General features: G+C 42.9%; 1 protein-coding gene across 1 annotated transcript in view; it reads left to right on the top strand.

Moving 5' to 3' along the window:
* Positions 1 to 18119, top strand: part of evi5l (ecotropic viral integration site 5 like) — a 76218-nt gene that overhangs the window by 51933 nt on the left and 6166 nt on the right. The window contains 1 exon segment of the mRNA XM_042103472.1: positions 5635 to 5979. Coding sequence (XP_041959406.1) covers positions 5635 to 5979 — 345 coding nt within the window.

Here is an 18119-nt window from a genome sequence, read left to right as displayed (position 1 = left end):
CTCTCTCTCCCTCTCTCTCCCTCTCTCTCTCCCTCTCTCTCTGTCTTGTCACTGTTCACTTCCTCTCACCTCCGCTGTTGGGTGTTTCAGTATCTGTGCAGTGCCACTATGCAATGTTCCTGTCCCGGTTCTCGAGCGGGTTCTCTCTCAGTTTCGGCGAACGAGTCAGCGTGTAGGGGGTTTTGGTGTGTGTTGTGGTGAGATGGGGCCCCCCTGGGTCCCCCTGTTCTAGTCAGCACTATCTGGTGGCCTTTGGTGCTTCCTCTATCCCCGGGGTGGACGTCCCAGCTGGGGTCAGAAAAAAAAAAAAAAAGGGGGGCGGTTCTTCCCTAATGAGTCGTTTCGTGATATTCAGGTTCAAATTATTATGAGACACAGCTTGAGGCACCTCGATATGTTCAGAAGTCTTCTGTGTCTTTGTTCGGCGGAGGAAACACCCCTCCGCTGCATGTCAGGGAGTTCTTTGCTTCCGCCTCGTCCTTTAATGTCCTGTGCATCTGAAATGCCGCGACCGCCGTGATCAGGAAGGTCAGGACGGTCTCACAGTAGACTGTCACGCAAAGGTCTCTCACTGAATGAGCAATTCAGTGTGTTTGTAAAGGGCACAGCTTGCTATCACTGAAGTAAACTACGTTTCTACTGATGAGGCTTAACACGCCATTACTGTAGGTGTCAGTCAGCCAACATGGACAGAATCCCTATGAAGATGCTCGTGTGCCTGTTTACAATGTTTACAAGACATTGTATAGATGTTAGTCTATGCCCATATGCCCCCTGACTTGGATGTCCATCATTTTTTATCCCTAACGAAGTAACTGTGAAGACATTTCGGCCTCCGGCTGAAAAATGCCAGAATCCCCCTTAAAGCAATGTTGTTGATATTGTTGACATTGATAGTGTGTTGCTGCCCGAATAGTGTATTATCTCTCTGTATGAGAAAACGAGTGCAGTATGGATTCACACGCTGCTAATTAAACGTGCAGTCCTATGGGGAGATTGTTGATGTTCAGTATTGTTGGCATTCAACAGCCAATCAGATGCACCCAACCTTTCAGTATCCCTGAATCAGCAATGTTGATTGGTTGGATTTTGGAATGCTCAGCACTTCTTTCTCTCTCTCTCTCTCTCTCTCTCTCTCTCTCTCTCTCTCTCTCTCTCTCCATGAGACTTTTATTCAGCATAGCAGTGAGGTATTCAAGGCACAGTGTTCAATTCTGATGAGACTTAGTTGGTATTTGAATTCATCAACAGTCATGCCTCCAATAGTGTGCTGGAACCTCTTTGGCCCAAACATTATTGAGCTCTATGGCATACATACACACCCATATACATATGTTTACCCATACATACATACATACATACAGTACCCTCTAGGAAAATAATAAGGGGATTTAGCCTCTGTGTCAATTAATTGCCATACCTTAGTGAAAAAGAAAGTCATGAACTACTTCTGAAAGTTGCCCCTAGCACACTGAGCAAGGCGCTAAGACGAAACGCTTCTTCTTTGGTACTTCTGAAAGTTCACAGACACTCTGATTTACTTAAAGAAGTTGAATATAAATACACTCTGATTTACTTAAAGAAGTTATATATAAAAATACAAAAATGCTTCTGTTACATTTTGTATATAAGATTTTCTAGGGGTGCCAATGTTTGTGGGCAACGTGTTTTTGTATTTCTTTATGAGATTTTCTTTTTCCTCAGAATAAATGTGCTTCCCTTCAAGTGTTTTCATTGTTAGATTACAATAAATCACCAATTACCTGTTTTTAGTGAAATTTACCAAAGATGACAATAATTCTGGAGGGTACTGCACATACACATATGGTCACCCATACACACACATATAAACATATGCTCACCCATACACACACATATACATATGGTCACCCATACACACACATATACATTTGTGCTCATAAGTTTACATACCCTGTACATACACATGCTAAAGTTGAAAAAGTAAAAAAAAAATAATCTTTTGGAAATTGATCTTAATGCCTTAATTTAAAAAAATGAGGAAAATTCCAACCTTTAAGGATACCAATCTTTGCAAATGAATAATGTACATAAATAAATGTTCTTCCTTAAAATACAGGGGCTCAAAAGTATACATACCCCTATGTTAAATTCCTAAGATGTTTTTTATATTATTTTATATTATTTTATGTATGCATGTATACATGCATACATACATACACACATACGCACACAGGAACCTACATGCATACACACACATACATTCCCACATACCGACATTTACACGTACATGAGAGCTGCTGTGTACAAATCTCGGTTGAGTGTTTTTTTTCTTGAAACCTGAGTTCATGTGAGCGCTCTGCTTGCCTCTGTGGTTTTGATAGCTCAAGGGGAAAGGTTGACCATGATGAGGAAGAGGTGGGCGGGCACTAGAAAAGATCAGTCATACCTGGCTTTCCATTGGTTAACCACAGCTTTTCCCCTCCCATCCCGTCCCCCTCATAGGCTGAGCCATGACGTCAGTCTGCTCAGTCTGAGATTTACTGTTTCTGTGCAGTGTATAGATCCTGGATGACATGCTTGCGAATACACATGCAGATCCAAACACCCACACACAGTCACACACGCTAAATCACACGCTCAATCATATACATAAATATGAGTGTACTCAAGCCTGACTCACAGAAGAAAACCCATAGTCTAGTATTGTCACGCAAGGTCTGGTATCGTACTTCACATGCATGAACACACACACACACACACCACACACATACATACATACAAATATGAATGGTACACTCATACTGTTCAAATGACAGTAGAATCCCAGTGTCTTGTTCAGTCACGCAAAGGTCGGGCAATCTCAGCTTCTCACACACACGCACCTTTTGTTGTGACGTAAAAGCTCGCTTTGGACAAAGGCGTCTGCCAAATCCCATAACCATAACCATAACCAAATGCTAGTTGAAACACACACACTCACAGACACACTCACAGACACACACACATACACGTATACTGTTGTCTGTTTTCCAGTTTACTTAACTTGTGGTGGTAACAGCTGCTTAACAACTGTAGCACAAGAATATGTGCTATTCAAACCATTTGAGAAAATCACACACAGGCCGCATACTCAGACCATCTTCTTCGTAGACGACGTGTGTGTGTGTGTGTGTGTGTGTGCGTGCGTGCGTGCGTGCGTGCGTGCGTGTGCGCGCGTGTGTGTGTGTGTGTGTGTGCGTGTGTGTGCGTGTGTGCAAACACGCGAAACGCACACACACGCTCCAAGGGTATCGAGCACATGGCTTTGGTGTGGTTAACACTTTGCTTCGGCACCTGAGCTAGAGGAGTTATAAATAGTAGAGTAGACGATCACTCCCCCAGTTGCAGGCCTGCGCCACCATAATCTCGTTCTATCTGGAAAAAACAATATGGCTGCCTCAGTGGAATTCTGCCTGTATTTGTGGTGTGGTCGATTGATTAATAAGATGACTTCTGACATGTTTGTTTGTCTTTCTAAGAGATTTGGGAGCATATCTGACGTGCCTGTCAGATTGTCAGAAAATAGCTAGGTTATATCTCCCACAAAATCACTTACATAAACTCCAGCCTCCACATCAGGACATCGCAATAGAACTATGACTTTAGCACCCACTAATTACTTTATTCTATTCTATTCTATTCTATTCTATTCTATATAAGTTACATAGTTATATATCACTTACCCAACCTATGGACCATCTGGAAGATTGGTATCACATATGATATGTGGGTATCCAATTTTAGGTGCACAATTTACCTATGAGTTTATTTATTACAAGGTACAAAGTAATAACAATTTACTGTATCTGTAAGTCTATAATCAGGCCAACTGATATCATTAAATATTAGCTGATATAGCAGGGTAGTGCTTCTGTTTCTCTAACATTTTTCAAACCCAAAACCACAACTGGCCTAATTACAGCTTAAGTGTTAATGTATGCATTTGTTGGTGTCTGTGTGCATGCATGTTTGTGTGAGAGTGTGCGTGCATATGTGTTAGTGTGTGTGTGTGTGTGTGTGTGTGTGTGTGTGTGTGTGACTGTGACTGCGTGCACAAGTGTGTGTACATGACAGTTTTGCCTCAGCCTGATTTCCACCTCGCCACAGCTCAGCGGGGTCATTTTCGAAATGAGTTAGTGGGCTAGAGGCTAGATTTATGTTATGCTTAGAGAGAGTTGCCATGGTGGCACAAAACACACAGACAGAAAAACAGACAGAAAAAAAAGCATCAATCACAAAAACAGTTTGTCTGTTTTAGATTCCATTCTTCACTTCATTGGTTAAAGTTTCTATGCAGTTCAACATCAACACACCAGTTAGCTCTTTAGCTAACCCTGCAGCCAAATGCAATGGAACGTTACGATTACCACTTTAGCTAACTGTGCAGCCAAATGCAATCGAATTTTACCATTAGCTCTTTAGTAAACTGTGCAGCCAAATGCAATGGAATTTTACCATCAGCTCTTTAGCTAACTTTGCAGCCAAATGCAATACAATTTTACAATTAGCTCTTTAGCTAACTGTGCAGCCAAATGCAATAGAACTTTACCATCAGCTCTTTAGCTAACTGTGCAGCAAAATGTAATAGAACTGTACCATTAGCACTTAGCTAGGCGAGATGAATATTTTCCTTTGTAGGCTACATCTCTTGTCTTCACACATCAGCAACAGTGTTACTTGTGTTCCATTTGTGCGACTTCACTGCCTGCTTAGTAACTCTGAGCTTCCTCTTGTGTTCTGGCATTGGCAGTAGCGTATGAGGTCTGAGTTCAGGTCTGAGGTCTGAGCCCCTCATCAGAAATCAGTTTCACTGTTCTAACCTTTGTTCATCCCAGAAACAAGATAGATAGCCCTTTGAGCACTTTGAGATTTCTTGTCAATGTAAAGTGTGTTACAAATAAAAATAGTTGAATATATAATATAATAAAAAAATATTATTATTATTATTATTATTATTATTATTATTATTATTATTAAATTTACTTACATTTTTGTATCTATAGTATTGTATGAAATGCTTTCGAAGCTGGCTGCTCCGTTTTTTGCCTCACAAAAGATGCTTTGTTGGTGATTTTGTTTTTGATGGTAAATAGGCTAAGTTGTTATTTGGCCTCGGTGGGAAATCCCCTACCAATAACACCTCTCCTGTGTACATCTGAAATATGGTTCTTTCCTCAGAATGATCTCAATTTCACTTTCCTGATAAGAGGTGGGACAACATAGCCTATACCGATAGCTCCCTCGGCTTCCTCCTTCTGTTTGTCGTACCAGAGTCACTACTTGACTTCTCATGATGGTGCTCATGACATGAAATTGTGGTGAAAAAGAGGAAATGTACAGGGAGAAAATGGCAGATAGTATATGGAGTCCAGGACCTCACTGTGCTGTACAATAATGAATAAATACATGATTCCTGCTTTTTTTTTTCCTTTTCAGGAAACTATTTTTCTTCAGTTGCGCAAATATTGTGATGTATCCTAGACAGTTTTCTTGCAATGTATCAAGTATCGCAGAATCACAAAGTATTATGATGGTTTTGTATAGAGACCTACTCTTTGATTCCCACCCCATTCCTGATTATTCCTGATTTGTCTCTCTCTTTATTCATTTTAGATCAGGCAGCTTCGCGGGCAGCCCTCGGGCTGTGGAGGCGGAGTGGGCGTGGTCGGAGGGGGAGGAGGCGGGGCCTTTCAGGACCTGTGCCTGGCCAGCCCGGTGTCGGCTGAGGGCGACTACCTGAGCTCGGACGAGGACCTGATGCCCAGCCCGCTGACCCCGGCCATGGCTGACACACTGTACCCCCAGCAGCGCCAACACCAGCGCCCCCCGCAGGACAGCGAGGGCAGCACAGACAGCGAGGGAGACGAGAGGAGGGGCGGCCGGCCAGACACGCTGGGGGAGTCCCCCACGCCACGCCACATCTACTCCAGCATGGTGTGTGCAGAGGGCCTGGACAACTGAGGAGACGGACGCACACACATACGCACATGTTCATACACACACACACACGTTCATACACACACATATACACACACACACACACACACGCACACACTCTCACACACACAAACACACACACACACATGCACACATTCATACACACACACACACACACACACACAGACACACACACACACACGCACGCGTTCATACACACACACACACAGACACACAACCACACACACACACACACACACACACACACACACACACACATACACACACACGTTCATACATACACACACACACACACACACACACACAAACACAGACACACATGCACACGTTCATACATACACACACACCAAATCTACTCCAGCATGGTGTGTGCCAAGGGACTAGAAAACTGAGAGGAGACGGATGCACATACTGTAAATGCCAACACACACACACATGCACACATTCATACACACACACACACACACATGCACACATTCACACACACACACACACACATGCACACATTCATACACACACACAGACACACCAAATCTATTCCAGCATGGTGTGTGCCAGGGGCCTTGAGAACTGAAGGGATTGTTGGGTGAGGAGACACACACACACACACACACACACACACACACACACACACACACAAAATCTACTCCAACATTGTGTGTACTGATGGCCTGATGAACTGAGAGGAGAAACACACACAAACACAGATGTTCACACACACACACACACACCAAATCTACTCCAGCATGATGTGTGGGCGGTATGGAGATATGAAAGGGTTGGACCATGAAGGACACACACACACACACACACACACGCACATACACACACATACAGACAACACAGACTTGAGACAACAGGAGACTTGGTCTCCTGCTGTAGACGTGGTCAGTGGGAGATGTGCACACATCAACAGCCACACAGAGACCTATGCAGAGCAGACGCACACACAGAAACGTGCCAAGACCTGCAGACTGCACTGTAGCCATCACGGTGGAGAAGGGGAACAGGTGAAGGGGTCTCACTCTGTCTCTCTCTCTCTCTCTTTTTCTGTCTCTCTCTCTCTCTCTCTCTCTCTCTATCTTTCTCTCACACACATATATATGCTGGCACGCATGTATACAAACAAACACAAATACACAAACACGCACACACACACACACACGAACAGTATGGAGATAAACTGAAATGCATAGACACACACACACACCTTACCTTATACCGACTCCCCACACAAAGACAGTTCAGACCCCCCCCCCATCCTGTAGGAGGAAGAACCCCAAAGCATCTACCACAGTTCTCCACTGAACCAATCAGTCCAGCATAGCAGCTCGGGCCCCAGTTCAGATGTGGGATATGTCCCAGAATCCACTGCTCCACCAAGAACCTTCCGGAATGTTTTGCCCGGTTCTCCAAAGAACCACTGCAGTCCCAGCATAGCAGTTTGGGCTTTGGATCTGATGTTGGGTATCTCCCAGAATCCTTTGCTCCTTGGAAACCCCTATCATTACCTTCTTGCACCTTCTGCCCATGTCTGCCTCTGACTGACTGCAAATAAAGTAGACACACTCTCTGTCCACTCTGTGAATATGCCGCTAATGGATAGCTATTACACAATGATATTTCAGCTGGATCTGACACCTGCTTCGAAACACTCTGGATCCGTGGAACCATGTGTGTGTGTGTTTGTGTGTGTGTATGTGTTTGTGTGTGTGTCTTCCTTGTCTAGACTCTAGTGTGAATCTCCACACTGACAGTCAAGGACATTGCACAAATTCACCGTGTAATGACTCAACACTAACAGCCCGCCCCCGACTCCCTCTTGCCTCCTATTTGCTCTGCATCACTGTCACTCATCTCACTCACCCGCCCCTCCAAAACTGAAGGCCCGGCGATTGGGTGGATGTGCGGTGATACTTTCCTCCCATTGGCTGACAGAGCAGTCAGTCATGTGTTTGCTTGTTGTGCTGCCTATTGGAGACCCTGTTTACCATACAGACTCTGCTGACATGATCCTTCATTGGAGAGGAGAAGAAAGAGAGAGAGATTAGAAGCGAGCATGGACTCTTACATACATTAATCCAGAAAGAAGACTTTTCTAGATGAAGTGCGTAGATACATTTTAAAATAATTGACCTAATCTGTGTGTTTGTGTGTTTGTTTGTCTCTAAGCCTTCGCGAAAAGCAGTGAGGGGCAGACAAACGTTTAGTTAAAGTTATACTGAGAAGAAAATGACAAAACAAACAACAACAACAAAAGAAGTACTCAATGTTGCCAAAATCTTAATTGTTTTGCTATTATTTATATGTTCCTATTTATTTTGATATTTTTTATTTTTTATAAATACACATGCATATATCAGAAGAAAAAAAAATAATATTAATGTATAAATACTTCTTCATACAGACAGCGGCCAAACTTTATAATCGAACGTGTTTTTCTGTTTTGTTTGTTTGTTTGTTTGTTGTCATGTGTGTTTTGTGCCAATACTGGGAGAGACTGATGCCAATTGGTCTGTTCTAGATAGCAGCCAAATGTAAGCTGGATCCTCACTGGAACCAGAGCGAAACCACGCTAGATACGGGCAAGAGTCCGCTGCTACCGAGAACAAAGTGGATTTTTTTCCCCCCGAAAGAGACATTTCAAAAGGAGTTGGAAAAAAAAGTGCTGCTAAGAACATTTCTTTTTTTTTTCTTTTTTCATTTTCTTTTTCTTTTCTTATTGTTCTGTGTCAAAGTTTACATTTGTTTGTTTGTTGCCGTGTTTGTTGGCTATCTACCTTTTCCCCTCCCCTATATGGAGTGGACTTATCAATGCAATGAGGTTGAGTGAGAGTGACGTTTAATATCAAATTAAATTAAAATAAACATACTAAATTAAATTAAATATTGCATCTGTATAGCCCGGCGGCTCTAAGGAGCCTCCTTACACTTCTTGCTCACTTGATCCTGATACTCATGGTTGAGTGCTTTGGAGAGATGTAATCCAATAGCATCGCTGTGATGTTATTTATTTATTTATTTATTTATTTATGTTTGTATAATTTTTATTGAGTTAGTTTCACTCCATCTCATCAGCAGCTCCATGCAGCAGTGGGGGTCAGAGGTCATCTCATTTGGCATACTCTGCTTTTTCCATGTGATGCCGTGCCACGCTGGAGGTTTTTTTTTTGCTGTGGTTAAGAGTGCTAAATGTGATGAGCGACAGAGACACCATGCTGTCTGTCAAAAGAGAAAGGAAGCAAGCTCGAGGGAGAGAGATGATGGAAACAAAGTGGTCCGTGCAGTCAGAGAGCGTCTGACCACCGACGAAATGTACAATTAGAGTGAGAGGCCTCTGCAATGTGGCAGAAAGACCCTGTGATTTATAGCTCAAAGCATGTTCTCTTATCTTCTTGCATCCACAGCTCTGTACTGTAATCTGTGAACACATCGATACCTCGCACGACTGACATCACTTCCTGCTCCACACTGCCTGCCAAGTGACAAGCAGACAGAGAATGAAATGTCTGGATGCCCCCCCCCCCATAGAAAGTGTCAGATCAGATCAGTGCTCCCCAACAGCTGCGGCCTTTGTTACCCGACTGTTCAAGTCCGGTTTCTTAGAAAGCACCTGTATCCAGAATAGCTGGTTCTGGGGCCCTGGCATCGACTTTACACAATAGATCCATCCATGATCTGACTGATCCAAAGTGACCCAGCAGATCAGCAGATTCTAGAGAGTTCTACAGGGTTCTCCTCAAGCGCTTGGCTTTTCAGGGGCATCTGTGACAGATTGGAGCAGGCCGATGTGCTTGGCGCACCTCCTCTCGGGTGTTGAGCGTGTGGTGGTGGTGGTGGTGGTGTATTCCTCCACTATATGCCCACTCTGTTTGGGATTTTGTACCCTGTCATGGTGGTACACAAGGTGGCACAATGGAGGTTGTTGGAGGGTGGGTTTTCGTTCGGTAGATGGATTGCTTTTGTGTTGGTGTGATGGGAGTGTAGATGTGGACAGACACTTCATATCAAAAATGTGATTCACATATCACAGGTTGTTACATATGCTGAGCCACTGAAGCATGCGGAGAGACGACCAATGACTTAACCCTTAAAGGTGTAGGTTTTTGAACGTTCTAAGTTCCGCAACAATTGAAGGTTCTAAAATTCTATGTTGAATTCAATGAACCCAGATATTCTTCATATCAAAAATGTGATTCACTGAAGCATGTGGAGAGACGACCAATGACTTAATGAACCCATGGACCGTGTGGCGTCACGCACTTTCCTTCTGAGGAAATGAAGCTAAACTTGGTCAGCCATATTGGCAAAACCTGCTGTGAGTAATAAGACCTTTTTGGAGCCAGAGTGTGCAAGGTCAGCTAACTCAGAATTGACCATGTTTGGTTAAATCCGCTATATTTTTAGTTCCTTCTGGTGGAATACATTGTCCATTGTTTTTTTTTGTTTTTGTTTTTTTTTTTACAGTCATTGTTACAGATACTTTTGATATCTGACCCCACAGATGACAAGGCCACTTTGGCCTGAAATTCTCCATAGTTCACCATAGAGACTCCGGGTTCTCCACAGAGAGGTGATCAGTTGGTTTTGAAACTGTTTGTTGGGTTGCATTGTTTGTTGCGCTGTGGTGCAGCAGGCTACAGCGCCCATACCATGTACAGGTCCAAGTGACCACAGGGACCCAGGTTCGAGTCTGACCTGCGGTCATTCTCCCGATCCCACCCCATCTCTCTCTCCCACTTACTTCCTGTCAGTCTTCACTGTTCTATCTAAATAAAGGTAAAAAGCCCAAATAATATACTTTTAAAAAAAAGACATCACATCAGGACATCATGTTGTAGGCAACTATCTGGACAGTGCAGTTCTCCCTAGTTCATCATAGAGGCTCTGGGTTCTCCATAGAGTAGTGATCAGTTGCTTTTGAAACTATTTGTTGGGCCACAGGGTTTTTCCTTGATGTTGTTTTTTACATTGAATGAGAGATGTTTAAATGCTCTGGGTAATTGTATTGGGGCAGATTCGTGCAGCTGTTGTACACTGGAAAAGAAAAATATCAAATTAGCCTTAGCATGAGGACAAGACTTGTGGTAGCCATGGGAATTTGAGGAAAACTGGCTAATGTTTAGCATTAGCTTAGCATCAGTGTAGCTAATTTTGTAGGACTCCAGAATCAAGTCGGTTTTGCTCTGACTAGAGGTCAGATATAAAGTTTGATTGCGTCACTGTAAGATCTGGTGGGAAGGTGTCAGTTTCACTGTTACTGTTTACATATCTGATTCCCGAGGGAGGTGTCAGACGATGGACGCCACTCAACGCTTCCCGTCTAATCACATTCCGCCGTCGGTGGTGGTGCAAAGGCACAATGTAGTTGGATGACACACTTTGGGTAAACGCTGTAGCCAAACCTGCCAAGGTTTCTGTGAATCTAGATGAAATCTAGTATATCGATTAATTAACCAACCCCAGGTGGTTAAGCATAAACTTAGATACTTGCATTGGTGACGAACAGGACCAAGTTAGACCATCATTCCCTGTTGACAGCACTTTATCCAAGAAACTAGAGGTATGCCAACCATGTGTCTGGGTTCTGACACCACCGTTGGCAGTGGCAGTGCCCTCCCTGATTTGAGCTGTTCTGGTATGGAGCTGACTAAGATTACATCCATGCTATGCTGGAGTCAGATCTGCAATCATGGATGCATTGCTCTGACACTTATAGCTGTTCACTGTCAGAGCTGTTCTCATTGGTTCACACATTTATACATCTGCGCTGTGTATTCCTGTGCATTTGTTCATATGTATATAGCCCACACATTTATCATTTCTGTTGACGTCAAACTGTTCAAAGATGTCGGTGGGTGATGTAATAGTAATACTTATCACTGCTGGCATGTTCCATTTGGGGTTAGCCCCAAACAGTGAGTCATTACCATGGTTTTGTTAGAGGTTTCCATGGAGATACAACATTATGACCTCACCAGTGCACAGTGCCATAATAACAACAGACTCCCCAGCTAGAACCGGGTCTCAACTGTTCTAGAGTCAGTCTCCAGCTTGGGTTTGGAACATCGTATTAGTATACAGGTGCAGTTACCGGGCACCAACCCTGACAACCCGAACAACAACATATTTTTGAGGTCTCACTTTTCTTTAACTCCATGTAATGTGTGTGTGGGGTTGTGTGTGTATTTATTTCTTTTGTTTTTATTATTGTTATGAATTTAAAAGAGTGTGCAGTTGGTCGCCTTAGAGGAGACCACCCAAAGACATTTCCTTACCAGTGCACCCACTCTACACAGGCTTCTTCTATGGCAGTAGAGGACCTAAAAGAGAACAGAAGGCCCACGTCTCCCCTAGCAACGTATCTTTAACAGTGTCATGTTTGTCAATGTTTTTTTTTTTTTTTTTTTTTGTTTATGGTCAGGTGTGTTTGCGTCCTTCCATGACCCTCTGAAATAACGGTAATAGTAACAATGACCCAAGCATCGTCCACTCTCTCTTCTCTTGCAGTTTTACCAATGTTGTTGTCAAAGTATATTATTGACAGTTATGAAGATGATATTAGCAACAATATTATGAAAATAATTCAGTGTTCTGTACTTGACGAATGATATGAAATAAAGATTTACACTATATGTTCCTGGAAGGTCTGAGTGTGTGACATTTGTTTGGATGTGATGGTTTTTAGTTTCTTCATTTTATTGGATAAAGCAGTAATACAAGTTGTCTCTCTCTCTTTTTTTGTCTCTCTCTTTCTCTCTCCAGCAGTAATACAAGTTGTCTCTCTCTCTCTCTCTTTATCTCTCTTTGTCTCTCTCTCTGCCACCCCCCCCCCCCCATTGTCTTCACATGTCCCTCTCTCTCTCTCTCTCTCTCTCTCTCTCTTCTCTCTCTCTCTCTCTTCTCTCTCTCTGCCGTCTGTTTCCCCATGGTCTTCACCACCTCCACCCTTCCCCTCTCTCTCCTCTCAATCACTCTTTTAACCACACAGCTTCCTCTTCTAAGTCAGCCTTTTCCTCAGCAGGCCCACTTCCTCCCCCCTACACCACCACCCCCACCCCCTACACCAGTGATTAGGCAGCCCTGCTTGCTTGCCCAAGGTCATTGCAGAACTCTAAGTGTCAACACAAACCAGCAAAGCATGTGAGCAGTAGAGCTGGCTGCTAAGCCTGTCATGAAAGGGGCTGGACATTGTACGTGTGTGTGTGTGTGTGTGAGAGAGAGAGTAAGGATGTTGAGAGAGAGAGAGTGTGTGTAAGGAGTAAGGATGTTGAGAGAGAGAGTGTGTGCAAGGATGTGTGTATGACAGAGAAAGTGTGTGTGTGTGTGTGTGTGTGCGTATATGCCATGGGTGCACACATGTCCATATGTGTGAGTCTGTTCAAATGTGTGTATGTGTGAGAGCGAGAAGTAACTCCCTTGAGAATATGTGACAGAAGTAGAATACTTAAGAAGCAAATGAGGTTGTATGTAGTGTACTATACATAATTTATCTAATTAAGTAATGGAAGTTGGGATATATAACAAGTGGAAGTAAGGCAGGTTGGCTATACAATACAGCCACTGTACATGAAGTAAAGTGTTTATGAAGGAGGTTGGATGTATAGGTGGTATGTAGCCTCATAAGTAAAGAGCATTGGCTATAGGTTGGATGTATAGGTGGTATGTAGCCTCATAAGTAAAGAGCATTGGCTATAGGTTGGATGTATAGATGGTATGTAGCCTCATAAGTAAAGAGCATTGGCTATAGGTTGGATGTATAGGTGGTATGTAGCCTCATAAGTAAAGAGCCTTGGCTATAGGTTGGCTGTATAGCCATGTGGTGTGTAGCCTATAAGTGAAAAGCATTGGCTATAGGTTGGATGTATAGCCTATGTGGTGTGTAGCCTATAAGTAAAGAGCATTGGCTATAGGTTGGCTGTATAGGTGGTATGTAGCCTCATAAGTAAAGAGCATTGGCTATAGGTTGGCTGTATAGCCTATGTGGTGTGTAGCCTATAAGTAAAGAGCATTGGCTATAGGTTGGATGTATAGCCTATGTGGTGTGTAGCCTATAAGTAAAGAGCATTGGCTATAGGTTGGATGTATAGCCTATGTGGTGTGTAGCCTATAAGTAAAGAGCATTGGCTATAGGTTGGCTGTATAGGTGGTATGTAGCCTCATAAGTAAAGAGCATTGGCTATAGGTTGGCTGTATAGCCTATGTGGTGTGTAGCCTATAAGTAAAGAGCATTGGCTATAGGTTGGCTGTATAGCCTATGTGGTGTGTAGCCTATAAGTAAAGAGCATTGGCTATAGGTTGGATGTATAGCCTATGTGGTGTGTAGCCTATAAGTAAAGAGCATTGGCTATAGGTTGGCTGTATAGGTGGTATGTAGCCTCATAAGTAAAGAGCATTGGCTATAGGTTGGATGTATAGCCTATGTGGTGTGTAGCCTATAAGTAAAGAGCATTGGCTATAGGTTGGCTGTATAGGTGGTAAAGGGCTGCACAGGCGGTATGAGATGCACTACCCCTGTGAGGCCTGTTCCTAACCCACGGAGCTGTGACTTTACTGCAGTCACAGCGTTTTCCAGGCCAGTCCTGTCACCTCCGGCTGGTCGTGGTCACCAGCATGTTTTTCAGTTGTGCCATTTAACACCTGGACAAGCTGACACAGCAGTGTGAGTGAGAAAGAGACCACAGTTATCACTTCAGGCTTCAGCGTTTTCCACAGGGGCCAGAGGAAAAATACAGTAGGCTATCACAAAGAAGAGTTAAATTGTTTTATTTGTTTCCAACACAGTCGGTCAATATCCAAAGGAATGCTGTTGAGGCCTGATCTTCAATCTGCATTCAATCTCTAACAGACATACACACACATCATAACACACACATATATTCATTCATTCAAGTGGTGACAATATTTTGTTGAATTTTACTTTTACTTTGACATTATTTTACCAAACTCTCATTACTCACTTCGACTGGAAGCTGAAGTTATATGAATGTGTGTTTTGCCTCCATCACGGCCTCTTGCACAGTAGCTTAGCGTTATCAAGGAAGCAGTCTGCGCGGTCGGCAACTCAAGAGTGGGCTAGGCTACAATGCGCTTCCGCGACGCTGTCAGTGTAGATTGCCACCACACGCACAACGTGACAGTGCAACTACTTCTGTCAGGTTTTGGATTATACGCTAATATACCTATGAAGTTCCAGACCTGCCAGTACGCAGATGTTCTTCATTGAAATAAAATCAGATTTACCTGTAGATAAGTTGTAGTCTACTTTTGATGACACATTTAGTAAGGTGAGGGGAAAGAAAAAACGGGCGATAAAGTATAGGCTTAAACAGGAGATTGTGTCTTCAAGATTTCAACCAGGCTGCTTAACAAAGACAGCTATGAATCTGGAGTTTATTTGACAAACGAGGTAAGTTATCTTCGTTTACTTTTTTTGTGAATCTAGACATGTGGCATGTACAGTATGCGATCTTGTTAACCCCTCTGTCGTGCGCCGGCCCAGCGGATAGCATACTGTTGCGCAGTCAGATCAGGATGCAACGGTAGGCCACGCAAGAGAAATCACAGCGCGTCGGGTAGCCGCATGCATCAAACGGCGGCTTCTCGTACTCTTACAGCTGTTTCACTTAGGCTATCAAACGTGGAAAGCTAATTTAATAATCCCAATAAGTCCCATTGATGTAATTACCAGTGACATGGTAATTAGGAAGTTAAAATTTCAGTAGCCTATTGGGAAGTATTTGTATTGGAAAGATGAAAATATGTTCTTTTTTATAAGTAGGCTACTACCAATTATTTTATTGTAAGCTGTTTTTGAGTTATATTGTTCAATCTACAATATTTTAACTACAATAAATCAATGCACTTAAGGTAAGCCATTGAAGGTTAAGGGTGAAAGGAGGAGTTTTAGTAAAGCTGTTTAAGTTCAAAATTCTACCAGACTGAGGTGAACCCCCCCCCACACACACACACACACATTAGTTGATTCATTGTTTTCAGTAGTATTTAACTGATGTCACTGGTGACGTTTGAGGGTCTGTTCATTTGTACAGTTTTTAATGCCATTATTTGTGGATGCATAATATACAGTATGTCAGGATGTACATGTTCTTTCATGAAGCACAACTCTTCCTGTTTGCATTGATTGAATCCCATCCGCATCTTCATACAACAGCACAAAACACAGACAACCTTCTGCCAGAAGTGATGTTTGTGATCTTTGGGTTTTGACGTGGTTAAGAAGCAGCAGCCCTGTTGTGCATGATAATTAGCGGTGCCAATTCAACAGATTCACTCACAGCCGCAGGGTTATACATCCAGTTGACAGTCAGTTCCGTGTGTGTGTGTGTGTGTGTGTGTGTTTGCAGGGGTTCTGCCAGAAACATTGGCCCCTACAAAATAAATATTATTTGATATATGCCCTCCCTCCCCAAGAATGATAAATTTGGTCATAGCGGCCCTTTTTCAGTAGGCTAGAGAGCCCTGCGGTTCGTCCTAACTGTCCTCTGCCTCTATGGCGTCCTAGTGTACAGTATGTGGGTGTGTTTGCGTGTCAGTTTCTTTTTCTGCGTAGTGTTTTCTTTTAGAGAATTAAGTGAATTAATGATCATCTCTGAAATAATCCTTTTAGATTAGATTAGATTAGATTAGATTCAACTGTATTGTCATTGTGCAGAGTACAAGTACAGACACAACGAAATGCAGTTTTAGGCCACCGTACATCACATATCTAATTTCAAAGAGAGATGTTAAATTCCTCATGCTATAGGTAGGGGATTACACATAGTGGCCAATCTACAACCAAGCCTATTTACCGTCAAAAACAAAATCTAAGAGAGGAGGCAAGGGATGCATTTCATATGGGACTATGCTGGTGTATCATTTCATATGGGACTATGCTGGTGTATCATTTCATATGGGACTATGCTGGTGTATCATTTCATTGGGACTATGCTGGTGTACCATTTCATATGGGACTATGCTGGTGTACCATTATGGGACTATGCTGGTGTACCAAATGTTATATTTGCTCTACTTTAGAAAAGAGGCTGACTGAGGCTAAAAGTGTCAACAAGAATCAGGTTACAACAGTGTGTGTGTGTGTGTGTGTGTGTGTGTGTGTGCGCGTGTGTGTGCGTGTGCGCTTGTGTGTGCATGCGTGCGTGCGTGTGTGCGTGCGCGTGCGTGTGTGTGTGTGTGTGTGTGTGTGTGTGCGAGCGTGCGTGCATGCATGTGTGTGTGTGTGAGAGAGGGAGAAAGAGAGCGAGAGAGAAAGAGGGGAGGGAACGATGGAGGGATTTAAAAAACTGTTTTGATTTTAAACCGTCAGTCCAACAGTTTATTGGGACACCTCTCTGTATCATATCTCTGTCTGAGATGAATCATGTTGTTTTAAGTCGGATCTGATCAGAATCTTATTCGTGACATGATCTCACCATCATTTGGAATATACCTCATATATATTCATCTGCATGCCAGTTTCCCTTTTAAATACACCTCTTATCCTTTTAGCTCTCTTTGAACACCTTGTTTTTTTTTTCTCTTATCTCACCTCATCACCTCATCATTGTGAAACTAAAAGGAAATGTGCACTTCAACACACCAAGAAGGTTTGCGAAACCCGCATCATGCTGCTGTTTGGTTGCGGCCTCAAAGGAGCACATCTAAAATGAAGATTACATGTCCGACAGCTATTAGTAACTGATTGCAGTGGACAGATTTGGAGTGATTTAAACGCGGCGATGTAGAGATGGTGTGCAGCATGCCTACCCACATCTAAAATGCAGATTACATGTCCGACAGCTATTAGGGACTGATTGCAGTAGATCATTTCGAGTGATTTAACCTTTAAAGGTGTGGGTTTTTGAACATTCTAACCATAGACTACAGTCTATGATTCTAACACATGATTTCGTTCCACAACAATTCAAGGTTCTAAAATTCATGTTGAATTCAATGAACCTACAGTAGATATTCTTTAGAACGTTCATGGTCCAACATTCCCGCCACACCGGTGTGACGGTACACCTTATGTGGTGAAACGGAGTGCACATTCTACTTGGAAAATGCTATGAAATGTAGGGAAATCACTAGAGGTTCACATGCCCCTTACCCCTAAGGTATTTACTTTACGTTTAAGA

Source organism: Alosa sapidissima, chromosome 9 (genome assembly GCF_018492685.1).
Source record: "Alosa sapidissima isolate fAloSap1 chromosome 9, fAloSap1.pri, whole genome shotgun sequence".
Lineage (NCBI taxonomy): Eukaryota > Metazoa > Chordata > Actinopteri > Clupeiformes > Clupeidae > Alosa > Alosa sapidissima.
The sequence above is the reverse complement of the archived record's forward strand: the minus strand, read 5'-3'. Positions and strand labels throughout refer to the sequence as shown.